Consider the following 17,623-nt stretch of genomic DNA (forward strand, 5'->3'; position numbering starts at 1 on the left):
TTCTTTCCCCTTCCTAGCCTAGAGGCACCCAGCACCTCTGTCACTGTTACATCAAAAATCAGCTGCCTCAGTTCAGAACTGGGGACCTTCCTAATCTCCAAGGGACTGCCACTGGGTAGCACAGTGGTTCGTTGGTTAGCATTGCTGCTTCACAGTGCCAGGCACTGGGGTTCGATTGCACATTCTCCGTGTGTCTGCGTGGGTCTCCTCCGGGTGCTCCGGTTTCCTCCCACAGTCCAAAGATGTGCAGGTTAGGTGGATTGGCCACGATAAATTGCCCATAGTGTCCATGGATGTGCATGCTAAGTGGATTAGCTGTGGGAAATGCAGGATTACAGGGATGCAGTGGGTCTCGTTGGGATGTTCTTTGGAGGGTCGGACTGGACTCAATGGGCCAAATGGCCTGTTTCCACACTATAGGGATTCTATGATTCTATGATCTCCAGCAGAGCATTCACTTTCTGAGAACTCAAAGTATCTCAGAAGAGTTTTGCTGGACATTTTCAACAGTGGAGCATAAAATGTTTAGAGTCACTTGGAAAAGTGTCCCATACATCTGCATTTATAATGCCATTAATTCCATAAAGCATCCCAAAACAGTCTACAGTATCATTATTGAACAAAACCTGACACCTCTCTGTATATGAGTAATGACAGATGGTCAAAGGCTTGGTAAGAGAGATAGTTTTTAAGGACGTCTTAAAACTGTAGGGGAGAGAGACAGGAGAGAGGTTTAAGCAATTCTAGAAATTAGTGCCGAAGCAGCAGAAGGTACGTCACCAATGAAGGAGCCAATTGTCTGATCAATCATCTTTTTCCAACCAACATCACCAAAAATCAAAGGTACACAAGAAACTGGAATTGGAGACAAGCAAAGAGATTTTGAAGAGTTGCCAGACTGGGTGAGGATATGGGAAGATGGACGAACACAGTCATGGAAGGACTTTAGGACAAGGATGAAAATGTAGAAATCAAAGCTGGATCAGCAGCCATGGTTATCTGGAGAGTGCAATGATGGTGGGTGAATGGAATTTGGTATGAGTCATAATAGGGGAAGAAGTGTTTTGGATTAGCTCAAGTTTTACTGAGGGACTAAGTGAGTAATCACCTTGGTTATGTTGCCTTGGACAGGACTACAAACAGGTGTACTTTAGAGGCTAAACATAATTTTGGAAGTCAGAAGCAATGATCCATGCTGTTACGTGGCTGCAATGTGACTGAGGAATCCATTGGTGGAAATGCAGTTAAAGGGTCACCAAGAAAATCATAATATGATTAGACGGAGTCAGTGTGGTTTTATGAAAAGGAAATCATGTCTGACAAATCTATTGGAGTGTTTCAACGATGCAGCTAGCAGTAAGTATACATTTGGATTTTAAAAACGTGTTCAATAATTTAGCCTGAGCTACGAGGAAAGATTGGATAGGCTGGGGTTGTTTTCCTTGGAGCAGCAGAGGTTGACAGGAAGATCTGATAGAGGTGCATATGATTATGACGGGCATAAATAGGATAGATAGGAAAGAAATCTTTTCATGTGAAAAGGGATCTATAACTAAGGTGCATAGATTTATGGTGAGAAGTAGAAGGCTAATAGCAGAGTTGTAAAATACGAGGTTGATGGGAACCTGGAACTCACTGCCTGAAAGGGTGGATGAGTTAGTAATTTTCATAGTATTTCATCAGTATTTAGATATTCACTTGTGTTGCCATAGCTTCCTGGATTAAAAGCTGGAAAATGGGATTAATGCAGTCAGATCTTTGTTGATTGGTGTGGACATGATGGGCCAAATAGCTTTCTTTCTGTGCTGTAAGCACCTGTGATCTGTGTTGCATAAAAGATATGAGCTAAAGGCTCGTCTGGTTTTGGGCAATACATTTTCAGGGATAGGGGATTGGTTACAGGACAGAAAACAGTAAGAAAATATCAGTCTTTTCAAATCGGTAGGCTGCTACTGTGGGAGTGGATATGAAGGGAATCAAGGAATATGAACTATGTTGTTGTAGCTGAAAATCATATTATTATTATTAAAATAGACAAACAATGATGTGCTCATGATTTTTTTTTAAATCGTCTTGATATGCATCTAAATTTCATTATGTGTATTAGCTAATCCAAACGAGTATTTGTCAAGGAGGAGAAGTCATCTAAAATAATTCTATTAACACAAGAAATTACAATCAGACTTTGTTTTGGATTTTGCACTTCATCAAGAATGGAAAACTTGTGTTTCTCTCTATCTAGTTTTGAGCCAGTATCTAATTTTAGTGGGTTTAGCCCTTGTTTCTGTCACTGCCATAGATCCCATCTTTCAGATGAAAGATTAAACAAAGGTCCTGTCTCAGGTGAACATCCTAAATCTGACAGCACCATGTTGAAAAAAAAGAGTTGGTGTCCTGACCAATATTTAGCTCTCAACCACTAAAACACAGTATTTGGTCAGTATCATACTGCTGTCTTTGGTAGCTTGCTATACATGAACTGGCAGCTATCTGTCCTATATGAAACAGTGAATGCACTTAAAAAAAACATATTCAATTGGCCATAAGGCCGTAAGGAGATGCCTGAGACTGCAAGGTGCAATATAAATGCAAGTTTTTAAAATGCAGTTTTAAAATCTTAGGAAAGGAGACAGAAAACACAACTGTGGGGGTTCTTGTACAAAGGCATATGCATGTATGCAAGCAGCCAATTTTCAGTGCTATTTGACTCAATCGAATGTTTTTCATCACAGCTCTAACCACTTAAAAGAATCCTCAATTATTAAAATAAATTCCTGTCTCAATGCTGAGTGACGCATCCTTATGTATAAAATTAATTTTTTGCAGCTGTAGATTGTATATATGTTAAATAAATAATCCTGTAAACACCTCACAAGTCAATGTCAGATTAGGGCAGCTGTGTTTTGTTTGAAACTTTATCTTGGAAAGGTTAGCTAATTAAGAAGATTCCTGTCAAAGTTTAACACCAAAGAAAATCAGAAGACACTGGATACTTCCAAGTAAGTGGTTCCAATGGTGAATTACCAGTTGCTTTCAGAGGGTATATTAAACTGAACCAGTTCTGCTGGGCTTTGGGAAATCCCATGACAGTTTTGAAAAGACCAAGGGTGTTCTTCTCATTTGCTGATCAAAATTCATTCCCAGCCAAATCTAATCGCTGAAATAGCTCAGTTGGGAGAGCATTTGACTGAAGATCTAAAGGTCCCTGTTCAATCCCAAGTTCTGGCAGCAAGTGCATTTAGGAGCTGTCTTGTGGTGCAGTGGTAGTGTTCCTAACCCACACAGGGAGGCCTGGGTTCAAAACTCATATGTTCCAGAGATGTGTAATAACGTCTCTGAACAGGTTGATTAGAGGAGGAAAAAAAGGAGATTGCAACTGGTTGTGAATCACATGTTTGTGGAATCTTGTTGTGCAAATCAGCTACACCTAAATAAAACACGAGTAGACTGATTGTGAAGCACTTTGGGATGTCATGAGGATATAATAGGATGTTTGTACCCAGATAAATGTTCTCTTTTCATTCCCAACATGCCACAGGTCGGTGATTCACTCTGTACAATTTAGCAGCACTTAATCTGACTGGGATTTCCAACCACTACGTTGTACAATCCTGACTGCACGCGTGACGGTGTTTACATGTTAGTCATGGCTCAGCTGATCAGCACTTTTGCCTATGAATCCCATTCCAGAGGCCTGACCACAAAGTCTAGGCTGACACTCCAGTACAGTGCTGTAGGAGTGCTGCACTGTCATCGCTGGTCATATTTAACCAAGGTTACACTTCTCTTTTGGCAAAAGACCTCATGACTCCAGCCTGAGGAAGACAGGAGAGATATTCCTCCTGTCCTGGGCAACCGACATCACTGAAATTGAAGTAAAACACGGAAGTGCGGATGCTGGAGATCTGAAACAAGCAAAAAAAAATCCCACAAATTGCTGGAGAACGTCAGCAGGTATGGCAGCATCTGCAGAATGAAAACAGAATTAACGTTTCAAGTCCAGTGCCTGGCATACTGATCTCTACAGCGTGGAGACTGAGCACCAGCTCTCCAACACCTCCTCTTGTGCCCAGACCATAACACCACCATTGAACATCATGCTATTGCATGTGTGACTGTCACCAACCGCACCTCACCTGGGGATTTCGGAGTGACTGTTTCTCAGCCTGCTTCAATATTCTTCCCAAAATCCTTAAACAGGATTGCCCGGGTAGATACACTGTTTCTGATTGTTCCTGCCCAATGGAACTCATCTTGTTATCTCGACTTGATTTTTTTACTCCGCTTGTCCAGTCCCTTCCCTCTTACATCTGCGACTTTTCTGACGTGTGTCAGTTTCAAAATTTCTAGTTTGCAGGCACCAGCTGCCTCCTCTTCACTCTAGATGTGTAATCCCTCTGCACGTCCATGCCCCATCAGGATGGTCTTAGGGCTGTCTGCTTCTTCCTTGACAGTAGGCCTGAACCATTCCCCTTCCTCTAATACCCTCCTCTGCTCATCTGAGCCCCTCCTCACGTTGAACAAATGCTCCTTTAACGCCTCCCACTTTCTTCAGGTCAAAGGGGTGGCTATGGGCACCCGCATGGGCCCCAGTTATGTCTGTCTCTTTGTGGGTATATGGAACATTCCTTGTTCCAGTCCTATTCCAGTCTCCACCTGCAACTCTTTCTCTGTTACATCAATGACATCATCAGTGCTGCTTCCCTCTCTCGTTCAGAATTGGAAAAATTTATCAACTTTTCTTCCAATTTCCACCCTGCTCCCACCTTCACCTGGGTCCCTGCCCTTCCTTAACATCTCAGTTTCCATTTCTGGGGATAGGGTGACCACTCAGATCCATTATGATATATCCACTGACTTCCACAATTCCTGGTCTATACATCCTCACATCTTGCTTCCTGTAAAGAGTCCATCCCAATTCTCCCAGTTCCCCCGTCTCCATCACATCTGTTCTGATAATGCCACCTTCCACCAGGGCTTCGGAAATGTCCACCTTTTTCCACAACTGAGGAATCCCCACTACCATGGTTGACAGGGTCCGTAGCTGTGTTGGACCCATCTCCTGCACTTCTGCTCTCATCCCCTTCTCTTCCCTCCTGCATCAACAGTAGGGTTTCCCCGGTTCTCACTTTACATCTCCACAGCTTCCACATCCAAACGATCATAAACCACAATTTCTGCCACCTCCAGACACATTCCCCTCTGCTTCCTTGTCAGCATTCTCCAGGGACCATTCCTTCCAGGGCACCTTGGTCCACTCCTTCTCCACTTCCAACCCGACACACCCACCCATGCAGTTGCAGAACGTGCAACACTTGCCAGTTTACCTCCTCCGTCATCACTATCCAAGACCCCAGACACAGATTCCAGGTGAAGCTGCAATTTACCTGTGCTTCATTCAATCTAGTCTACAGCATTCGCTGCTCACAACATGCTCTCCTCTACACTGGGGAGACAAAACACAGACTGGGTGACCACTTTGTGGAACACTCACACTTTGTCATAAAAATTACTCCGAGATCCAGTTGCCTGCCACTTCAATGCACCACTGTTTCCATTCCAACAGTCCTCTCTCAGGCCTGCTTTAGTGCTCCAGTGAGGCTCAACACAGGCTGGTGGAACAACATCTCATTTTCTGCCTGGTACCTCACAACCTTCAGGACTCAACACTGAGTTTAACAATTTCAGAATGTAAACACCTTCTCCCACGTGTTTTCTCTGCCCCCATACCCCAGATCCTGTCATGAAATAGGCTGCTTTCAGCTCAGTCAACCTATTTTCAACATCTCATAGTCCCCATTATCACATATCTAGCTTCTCTTCTTCTTTAGTGTACTATCAGCAATTCCTATGCCTACCCTTCTTTGTCTCTCTCTGGTCTCTGTCTCCAACTATCCATTTACGGCACCCATCCACCCCACTTAACCAGCATAAATACCACCTTTCCCTAGCTGCTATCGGTTGTGAAGAAGGACTCAAAACATTAACTCTGTTTTCTCTCTACAGATAGTTCCAGATCCGCACAGTTTCTCCAGAAATTTCTATTTGTGTTTGTCACTGAAACAGATTATCGGCTTACAATCACATTTGTGGGATCTTCCTGCTCATAAACTGGCTGCAGCATTTCCTACATTACATCAGTGACAACATTTCATAAGTCCCATTGATTGTAAAGCACTTTAAGACATCTTTAGGTCATTAAGGATGCTGGAAATGCAAGTCTCTCCACCTTTTGTTTTGCACTATGCTGCAGTTTCTAGGTTTCTCCTGGGTAATCAATGGCAACTACCAGGATCAATACTGACACAGGCAATGGAGCACTAAATGAATATTTCTCGAGTGAACAGCAATCTACAACCATTGCTTATCCACAACTGCTGTAATCATTGGCATTAATGGAATTATTTCAACTCTCGTTGAAGTTAATACATTTTTATTGTCCAGACTGTAGCATTCAATAATTTAAACAAAATAATTTGATATTGTTCCAGAAATGAAAAACGTGGATTTCTAAAGAAAAAGACTCAGAGACTTTCCTTGCATTGGGGTATTGAAGGATTGGGATTACGAAGCACTAACCTGCATATTTAAAGGTGTTGCATATTTGGCATTGTCAAAAGCCTTTCTAAAAGCACACTGTACACTTGAACCTGTGGTCAACTAGAATGAGCAACATGAGCATAATAAACCTACCTGCTCAGCTGCTATTGAGACTCTCTGAGTTGGAAGGTTCTTGGTTCAAGTCCCACTCCAGAGTCTTGAGTGATTAAAAATAACATGGATTATCACGCTGCTGTTTCTTGGACACAAATTGGCCACAATTCGTACAACAGCGATTATTTTCATTTTCTAAAATAAGGAGACCTGAATTTTGTAAAATATTGCAATTGTTGTAGGCTGAAATGCTCATAATTGTGCAATCTTTTTTAATGCTTCCTCCTTTATTGTTTTGTCATGATGGTCTTTAACTATAAAGAATTACGTTTGCCTCTCTAACTCATCACAATTCAGTACCTGGAGATAGTAGGAAATACTGATGCTGGAGTCTGAGATAACAAGGTATGGAGCTCGATGAACACAGCAGGCCAGGCAAGATCAGAGGAGCAGGAAAGCTGAAGTTTCGGGTCTGAAGACCAGCTCCACACCTGGTTATCACAATTCAGTACCTTCTGTGACTTTTCAATAGACCAGTTGTGTCTGTTTATTTATCTACACTTAAATGAACACCTTTGGGATATACTGACACTCTGTATAAGAAGAGTTATTTCTTCCTTTTACCTGTGTCATGAACTACAAGGGCAACCAAGAATGTGGACACGTGCAGCTGCAGACTTTGCTGCTCACAATCATAGAAGCATTGTGTGTGTTTTCTTTGTTTTTAAACATTTAAAAAGTATCGTAACTTTCATCTGAAGTATTTTTGGTGATTGAATGCTTAATATTGTTGATTTTATCACCAAAAATGAATTTAGGCATGTGTTATTTTTTAAGAAAAGAATTTGCATTCTGTCCTTAAAGTTTAGCTGCAATTTCCTGAGATAAGCATTACACCGTAACACAGTTTAACATTATCTCATCACAAATCCCCTAAGCTCAGTAACCCCATGAAGAACAAGCTTATTTCCTTCCCCTGCTTAGAGGCCTCTGATTTTGTTTTTACAAGTCTATCCATTTTGAAACATCTGTTTTCTTGGGTTTGAGTGAGAGCTGTGCAACAGATAATAATTTACTTGGCTCAAAGTAAAACTTACATTACTTTCTCTGCAAGTTCCTGCTGCCCCTCAATAACTCATGAACACACAGCACACAGCTCCATTAAAATGGCTGTTGGAGGATATCCCCCAATCTTGCTTGGAAAGTGAGGAACTGGCTTTCACTTTTGTTCACTAGCAGGCTTAAGAATAACAATTGGAGGATTCCACTCTAACCATCATCAGCTCCTGAAGGTATTGCATTGCCAGTGCTTATAGCACCTATCATGCCATCCTTGAATAGGGGTTGGGAAAACAAAAACTTTAGAACGATCACTCTTGGAGTACTTTGACATGACCTGTAGTCACATGGTCCTTATAAAAGGAATGCTAACAGCAAGCTGTGTTCTGGACTTCATCATCATCTCCAAGTCAGAATGTTGTGGGATGAAGTCCCACTCCAGAGCACTAGGTCCAATAGAATAACTCGAGCTAGACCAATTTCCCTAGGACAGAGTTGCCGGAAGTGCTGCACTGTTTTACAAATGAAGCAGTGAACTGAGTCCCCCAGGTATTCTTGGGTGGATCCACGCTACTGTTTCCAAGAAGAACAGGGGAGTGTGCACCAGATTCCTGAACTAATATTAATCTATCAACCTACTCCAAAAAACAGATCACCTGTTCATCGGTAATTCAGTTGTTTGGGGAGCTTGCTGTTTGTAAATTGGCTGTCATGGCTTCTACATTACAACTATGATATTAAAAAGTACTTAATTGGCTGAAGTGTTTAGCATATTTTGAAGTAATGAAAGATACTGTACAAGTGCAAGGCTCTTCTTATGTGCCTAATGCTACAAAGCAATTTACTTGTGATTGAAAAGGTATATCTTTAAGTAGTGTGGTACACTCTATTGTGTTTCAGGGAATCCTAAATTTCACCAATTTACTTGTATGGAACTAGAGTCCAGAGCTCAGTCCAGTGAACCCCTCTGCATAGTATGTGACAGGGAGGTGATCTCCATCAGATTTGATCAATATGTCAATCCTCTCCCATTCTATAGTATAAAGCTAACTTATGTACCTTCTATTCCAAGCTCCAAGATTAATAGAAAGAAACTATACGTTGTTAGGCAAGCCCAGTAAAGTACAACCATAAAGTTTGTGTTTGGTTGCTTACTGGTGATGTCTGGATGTAATTCTTCACCTTGAACAACAATGCAAATCTAAAAATCTTTCTTTGCAGTGGGACAGGGTTGTCAACCAAAAATAAAACAAAATCTACAACTGACAGATTTATATTTGGAAACAGCATTAAAGGAAACAGAAACAACAGAACCAGAACAAATGGAATTAAAATGCAAATCAGCCATTATCTAACTGAATGATGTAACATGTTCGAGGGGCTGAAAAGCCTCATCTTGTATACACACTTCAGACAAAATAATGTCAACTCTAGATAGCAGCACCAGCATCCTCAAATGTATACAACAACTGATTTGTTTTTAGCAGGGGTCTGAGGAAGACAGGAAGAAGGTGGAAGGAAAGTATTTTGAACAGAAATATACTTAAAAAAATGATTGAGAGAGGAGCAGAGAATATTGATACGTTAAAGCCCATGTGATGCCATTTGGAAGACAGGTTCTTGATCAACATCCTACCCACCCTATTTCACAGCTCTGGGACATTGATGCAAATACAATGACCAACCACGGCCTTGGATTAGCTCAGTAAATCCTACCTGTTCCTGGGGTCTGGTTGGTTGAACTGAGATAACTTGTATGTCTTGTTGACATTCATGCAAAGGTTTAGGTCCAATGTACAATTATACTATGTCCCGATAATATGTACCATCTTAGAAAATACTTATGGTGTTGAGATTTACTCATTGTAACACAGCCATATAGTGGATCTTGGATTATAAAGGTCAACTTTCAAACCTGGGCCCTTAACACACTGAACGCAGAATATTCTTTGCAAGTTATTAAATAAATACCCATTTCCTGGCGTATAGAATTACTGGAATGTAAGCATGTGTATGTATGTGTGTGTGCATGTGCGTTTTCAGGGTATGGGAACACATCTCGCCTAAGCTATGACAACCATGAGCAATTCTGAGATCAACATGTGCAGGTCAAGTAAAATTCCTTCTAAATTATCCTTACAAATTCAATGCACTTTTGCTCCAAGGATTATCTTCTACCTTGTTACACTTTGATATTCACATCTCAGACAAGTTCTATGACCTCTCTGAAGGAAGCTATCTAATTGCCGACAAATAATGGGCTGTTTGAGACTATGTACCAAGAATCACATGGAACTCAAGTTAATACCACACAAACCCTTTGGGAGGCCAAACAGCTGTCAACTAGAAATGATTTGCTGACTAGTCACTTTGGAATAGATTTAGACTAATGTGCAAGGGCAGAAAGATAGGATTCTAATGTATTTCTCCATTCAGATCTCCATTTCCTTGGAAAGTTATAAAGTAAAAATAAACTAAAGAGTTTGATTATTTTTAAGATCACTGCCTGGATTGATTTGCAATTGGAGACCTCAGAAGGTCATTTTAATTTCCCTTTAATGCTACTGGGTATATTTTCATTGTGTTGGGTTTCAACCATGCCTTGTTTACAGGTTCAATTGCTCAGAATTTCACAAATGTGTGGAAAAGAAAGAACAGAAAGAAGGAAAGAAAGTAAAAAGACTATACCCAGACATTTCTCAATCAAAGCACGCCCAAAATTTTTTTGTAGCTGATGAACTACTTTTGAAGTGTGGTAGATGGTGTAACATAGGAAACATAGTAGCAGAATCTCCCAGCAACGTGATAGCGGACTGATCAGCTGTTTTAGTGATGCTGATTGATTGCCTAGGTCTGAGCTGCTAGGGACACCAGGGAGAAATCCACTGCACTTCTTCTGAATAGCGCAAGAGGCCAGCTGGCACCTCCATCAGGTACGGCGCACTCTCAGTATTGCACTGGGAGTCTCAGTCTAACATTTTGGTGGACAGGTCTTGCGTGGGGCATGAACACACAACCTGCTGACTCAGAGGCAGCAATGCTGACCAACTGAGCCATGCTATGTCTAGTTCTTGATAACGAGATAAGTATTCAAAAGTTCCTCTCTGAATCCCGTAGGTGTTCTGGCACCAAGAACAAAGGCTGATGGGGAATTTCACACCATTAGAGTCTTAGAGTCATCCAACACGGAAACAGATCGCTTTGGTCCAACTCGTCCATGCCGACCAGGTATTCCAAACTTAACTAGTCCAGTTTGCCTGCCCACATCCCTCTAAACCTTTCCTATTCATGCACCTGTGTCTTTAAATGTTGTAACCGTGCCTGCCTCTACCTCTTCCTCTGGAAGCTCCCACCACCCACTGTGTGGAAAGGTTCCCCCTCAGATCCCTTTTAAATCTTTCCCCTCTTGCCTTGAACTCATGCCCTCCAGATCTTGGTTATTCTATGTCCCTTATCTATGCCCTTCATGATTTTATAAACCTCAATAAGGTCACCCCTCAGCCCTTGACGCTCCAGGGAAAAATGTCCCAGCCTATCCTAATAACTCAAACCATCCAATCTCAGCAACATCCTTCTAAGCATTTTTCTGCATCCCTTCTATTTTAACTAGCCTTCGTCCTGGTCTTCAGCAGCATTCAGTCACAGACCATTATCCTTATCTAAAAGTCTGATGGGAAAGCAACTGGGCCCTCAAACATTGGATAGCCAATTTACTCAGTTAAAGGCCTTTTAGCCCCTGTCACTGGAAGTCAACTTGGATTCTCTGGGTTCTGGGTTCTGATGGCTATGGGAGATAGTAAGCTCCCTGGTGGTAGCTTCCTAGCTGCAGACTGGGAGCTAGTACTCATCTGGCAAGCTTAGAGCCTCTTCTTGCCTGCCTAGGTGCTGAAACAGCCATGGCTCACCTGCAGTGTGAACACGGTTGCCAACTCTGGTAAGACATACAGGGGGAGATGTCAGTAAAAGTACTGGCCCAGAAGCTGGTAGCATCAAATGAATAGGGTTTGGGTTCAATTTGGTTGTAACAGTAGATAAACACACAGTCCTGCCTCGGTTTCTCTCATTGCTGTCAGTGCACAATAATTGAGGTGGGGAGATACTGGAGCCATCAGTGACAAGAAAATCTCAATCTCAAGAGTCTTTGCGAAGTCTTGGCTGCGTTTTGAACCGGCCTGCCTCCAATACAGCTGCAGAGCTGCAAATGATACAGATGGAAATATTCTAAGTTGGAATCCCGATATACCAATGGAACTAGAATTAGAATGCCATGTCGCCCATCAATGTTCCTTCTGTAACAGACATATGCAGCCACTACTCTCATCCTTTGCCTTAACTACTGATGCTTCACTTGTAATAAGTCTCCTCACACAGCTGCAGTATCTTCTGGGATTGTAATCTACTCCACCCAGATCCCCGCACTCTGCCATGAAGGGATAAGAGCCTACATTTCCCAACCCCTAGTTCCATTAGATGCTCCATCCTGGTTTGGAGCAGGTGGGCTTGCGGGCTAAACTGGCTGGACTCACTCTTCAACGCCAATCTAAATTATTCTTCTAAAATCTGCTGGAGTCCTTCATATGGGCACCAGGAAAGCGATGCCAATTCCAATTGACTATTGCCCATTCCATGGGACAGCACAGTGGCTCAGTGGTTAGCACTACTGCCTCACACTACCAGTGACCTGGGTTCAATTCCACCCTCGGGTGACTGTCTGTGTGGAGTTTGCGCCTTCCCCCCGTGTCTGTGTGGGTTTCCTCTGGGTACCCCGGTTTCCTCCCACAGTCCAAAGATGTGCAGGTTAGGTGGATTGGCCATGCTAAATTTCCCCGTAGTGTCACTAATGTACCCATCAATGTACCTACTGCTGCTTTCAAGCTGATAGGCCCTCCAGCTTTGACAGACCCCTTAACTGGACAGTAAGCTTGCACTCTGGCCATTAATTGGCCACACTGAGCTAAATTACATTGACTTACCGGTGCCCAAATACTGTGAACTTCTGACCACCATTTGAGCCCAGTACTAGCATTCAGAAGCCCACATAGAAAATCCCACCCATGGTGTTTGCATTGGAGAACAGATCTTGCTAAATACTTTTCCAAAAACACAATGCTCTGTGATTTACATGATAGCTGCGATTAAAAAAAGACTGATTAGTTTATGCAGGTAACTATGATCAGTTGTGGTGATGAGATAATCTGATTACACATCATACTGGGAGACTGGGGCAGAGATCACTGAAAGCAGTGGTGTAATGTATCCAAAAATCAGGCAGGTCTAGTGGAATGTTTTACTTCTAGAATGCTGTCTCCCAGAAAGAGCAACAGATGCACTCATCAACAAATTGTTGGATGAATAACTGGTTGGGAACAAAATGACAAGAGGATAATTACAGACAAAGATAATGGGCCCAAGGCCATTGGACTCTTGGGAATATTATGCCAAAGAAAGCTATAGATCAAGGAGGAATTATTTAAAATGAAAAATTAACAAAATGGTTTAACTTATTCTTGAGGACTGAAAGGAACTTTAACAATCCATTTGTTTAGAAGCCGTAAAGGATTAGAAACGCTTTATTTATAGTGAAATTGGATATTGTCTTTTTCATAATCTTCACAGATCCTTACAGATTCACAGCAAGAGGCCATTCAGCCCATTAGCAGCTCATTGTGCCTTGCACTATCATCCCTTCTATCGTTTAATTTCTCTTACCTTCCATCACATCACTGATCTTCCCTCTGGAGACAATAAGGATTGTAGATGTCCCGATGAAGGGTTTTGCCCCAAAACATTGACTTACCAGCTCCTCGGATGCTGTCTGACCCCATTGCTTTTCTAGCCTCACACCTATTGACACTGACCTTCCCTCTATCTCTTTCGCCCTTTCCTTGTACCTCTACTTTCTCAAAACCTGTTACATCTCCTGACTCTTTCCAATTCTGATAAAATGCCAAGCACCTAAAATGTTGGGCCCAATTTTAACACTGTGTAAGTAAATGGACTTTGAGTGAGTTCAAATCTTAACCAGTCAACTCTCTTTCTCTCTCCAGAGATACTGCTTGACTGTTGAGTGTTTTCAGCATTTTCCGTTTTCATTTGAGGTTTTCAAAATGCAGATATTTTGCTTAAGGGCTGATAGCCCAAATGACTTTTTTGCTCTTTGTGCTTTCATGTCTCATGGAATGTAGCTTTGCACATTAAAAGAAAATTGTTACTGGTTCAGTTCATCTTACCTTGGTAGGGTAGTGTACTGATGATGTTCCAGTTCTTCAAATTGGGGTCGGCCATTTGGTCCTTTTACAGGAGCTTGTATCTGGAATGAATACATTGATTATTAATATCTGAGCACGTAACATACATGCATGCTGATTACTTGCAAGTGGGGTAGACATTCCTCCAAAAATGTAAACACTTAACCAAATCCACCCAGACTTCTAATCAATTCAACATAGCCTACTAATCTAGGAAAATATGCATTTAGTCTGCAAATAACCAATCCAACATAACTACCTCAACTTATCTTGCTGACTAAACTCAGTCAGCTCAATAACTCATCAGTTTGTTCTGTAAGTCAAGCCAGTCATAGAGTCATGGGGATATACAGCATGGAAACAGACATTTCGGTCCAACTCGTCCATGCCGACCAGATATCCTAAATTAATGTAGACCCATTTGCCAATATTTGGTCCATATCCCTCTAAACCCTTCCTATTCATGTACCCATCCAGATGACTTTTAAATGTTGTAATTGTCCCAACCTTCACCACTTCCTCTGGCAGCTCATTCCATGAACGCAACACCCTCAGTGTGGAAAAGTTACTCCTTGGGTCCCTTTTCAATGTTTCACCTTAAGCCTACATCCTCTGGTTTTGGACTCCCCCACCCTGGGGAAAGGACTTTGTCTATTTACTCTATCCGTGCCCCTCATAATTTTATAAACCTCTAATAAGATTACCCCTCAGCCTCTGACATTCCAGGGAAAATAGTGCCAGCCTATTCAACCTCTCCCTGGAGCTCAAACCCTCTACCCCTGCCAAAATCCTTGTAAATCTTTTCTGAACCCTTTCTGCTTTCACAACATCCTTCCTGTGGCAGGGAGACCAGAATTGCACACAGTCTTACCCAATGGCCTAACCAATGTTCTGCAGAGCTGCAACATGACCTCCCAACTTCTATACTCAATGCACTGAACAATAAAGGCAAGTATACCAAACACCTTCTTCACTATCCTATTTACCTGCAATTCAACTTTCAAAGAACTGTGAACCTGCACTCCAAGGTCTCTTTGTTTAGCAACACTCCCCAGGACCTGATGTATAAGTCCTGCCCTGATTTGCCTTTCCAAAATGAAGCACATCACATTTATCTAAATAAAACTCCATCTACCACTCCTTGGCCCTTTGGCCCATCTGATCAAGATCCCGTTGTACTCTGAGGTAACCTTCTTCCCTCTCCACTACACCTCCAATTTTGGTGCCATCTGCAAACTTACCATACCTCCTACGTTCACATCCAATACATAAATGGTGAAAAGCAGTGGACCCAGCACTAATCCTTGCAGCACACTGCTGGTCACAGGCCTCCAGCCTGAAAAGCAACCCTCCACAACCAACCTCTGTCTTCTACCTTTGAGCCAGTTCTGCATCCAAATAGCCCATTAAAGAAATTAACTCAATCCATTGTAATGCACTCCAGACACAGTGTATCCAGACTGCATCTGACGAAGGGGTTGAGGTCCAAAACCTTGCGTCACTCCAAATAAAACTGTTGGACTATAAACCCAGTCCAACACCAGTACCTCCACATCATGTCTACTGTGTTAAAAAAATGTTAATGAAATTTATCCTTCGCCAATTGGTGCTGAGGGGTAGTGAATTAAAGAGCCGGCCTAACAAACAGAAAATTGCTAATTTAAACTATAGTGGTGCGTTATAACCTTCTTTCAAAGTGCAGTTTCCGATTAAAATGGGCTCTTGTGGTGCAGTGGTAGTGACTCTAAAGGTCTGGGTCCAAGTCCCACCAGCACTGGACCTGAGTCACAACATTTTAAAGGCTCTTGTAATGTGTTGGTACTGTCCCTAGTTCTGGACCAAACAGTCTGAGTTCAAGGCCCACCTGCCCCAGAGATGTGTGCCATAACATATCCGAGCAGAGTAGGAAGTGTTTTTATGGTGGAGTGGTAGTGTTCCTAACTCTGGGTTCAAGTTTCACCTGCTCCAGAAGTGTGTCATAAAATGTCTGAACAGATTAAATATATATGACCGGAAAAGAATTTGATTCCCATTTTGAAAATCTACTTGACATCTCACAAGAGAGAGAATCAGCTACACATTGTCTGCTGGCTCAGAGAAGGATAGGTAAACTTCTGAAAAAACCTTGTCACTTACTTTTTTATTCGGCTAGCTCAAAGATCTTGGTATATTTGCTTACACCTAGAGGTGGACCAATTGAGGTTTGTGAAATAATTGAAGTGTTGGGAGCATCCTTACTTACAGAATATTCCAATTTAACAGAGGGCAGTCATGAGTTTTAACTGGATAAGGTAGGAATAGACTGGATGTTAGAAAGTCCATCTTTCCCCAGAGGATAGTGAGCTCTGGAATACATTGTGAACTGGTATGATGGGGTGGAATCTGTCAGGAGAGGGAGCTGCACTTGACTGGGACAGGGACTGTATCAAGTAGAAAGTTTATTGATGTCCTCATGGACACAATGTGGTCTTATGTGATCCCTGAACTGGTTTTGGCCATCTGAGATGATAAAACAAGAATCTTCCATGGTCACTTTTCCTCACAGTGACCCCGGCCTTTTCTTTGTGGCTCGTTTTGTAACTTCAGGAGAGTACATAAATAACCTACTGGCCAGAATGTATTTTTTTTTCAGTAAACCAATCTGTGCAGAGAAATGTGTTTTCTGACCCCCTATTTTCCTGAAGAGCGTGTGTTGTGTGAGAGCTCTGGGGACGTTTAGAGGAATAAGCATTTACACTTCTATATTACTGACTGCATATGTGGACCAATCGTTGCATCTTTAATGAATATATTTTGCCTTCATAATAAACCAATAATTGTGTTTACCAAGAAACCCGGCTGATTTTTTTGTTTATACCTGATACAGATGAAGTATTTAATTATCATCTTGGCAGCAGGAAATGATTTATTTTAATTATTATTTTTATTAAAATATCATTTTATGTTGTGACCCATGGAGTGACAGTACTAAAGTAACATTGCACTCCTCTAGCCTAGGTCCTAATAAGAGCAAAAATCTAGTTTTGAAATATTCAATTGATCTAGTCTCTTTTCAGAAAACACCTTTTCAGGATGGAGAATTTTACAGATTTGCACTGACATTTGTGTGAAGGAAGGCGAAATGATATAATTTACTGTAACATTAACTGTAATGAACATTGAGAAGTTTGATAACCTCACTGGTGCTTTGGACTGGCCACAGGGAGCCGTGCACACTAGCTATACCTGTGTGACAATATAAAATGGGCACAGCAGAAACGTCTGTGCACAAATGATACCGGCAGCTACAAGGAGCAAAAAAGGAAATGGCTTCTAAAAGTGAGGCATTAATTTATGACACACAGTCACTGTGTTGCATCCATACTACCGACTGGAGATTTTCCAGTACACTTAATGAAGTGAATGGTTGGCATTTTGAAGGCTGGTAGGATAAGATACCCAGCAGCATTACATTTTTGGCTGAGAGAGCAAATGTTCACTTTGACATCAGACAGAATCGGCACCCACTGTGCTTTCTTGGAACTTAAGGCAAGAGAGGTTTGAATGCTTGGGGAAGGATTTCTGTGCTAGGCGATTATGGATTTGATATTTACGCAAGATACAAAGTGAGTGTCACTAGCCAGGCCAGCATTTATTGCCCATTCCAAGTTGCCCTTAAGAAG

The 17,623-nt window shown here is 41.8% G+C and overlaps 1 protein-coding gene across 1 annotated transcript in view; it reads right to left on the minus strand.

The window, feature by feature from the left end:
* LOC109932140 (partitioning defective 3 homolog B) overlaps window positions 1–17,623 on the minus strand; it is an 851,675-nt gene that overhangs the window by 29,496 nt on the left and 804,556 nt on the right. The window contains exon 21 of the mRNA XM_048599077.1: window positions 13,944–14,023. Within this exon, the coding sequence (XP_048455034.1) occupies window positions 13,944–14,023 (80 nt within the window). The remainder of the gene's footprint in view (window positions 1–13,943; window positions 14,024–17,623) is intronic.

This window comes from Rhincodon typus, chromosome 7, assembly GCF_021869965.1.
Source record: "Rhincodon typus isolate 14 chromosome 7, sRhiTyp1.1, whole genome shotgun sequence".
Taxonomy (NCBI): Eukaryota; Metazoa; Chordata; class Chondrichthyes; order Orectolobiformes; family Rhincodontidae; genus Rhincodon; species Rhincodon typus.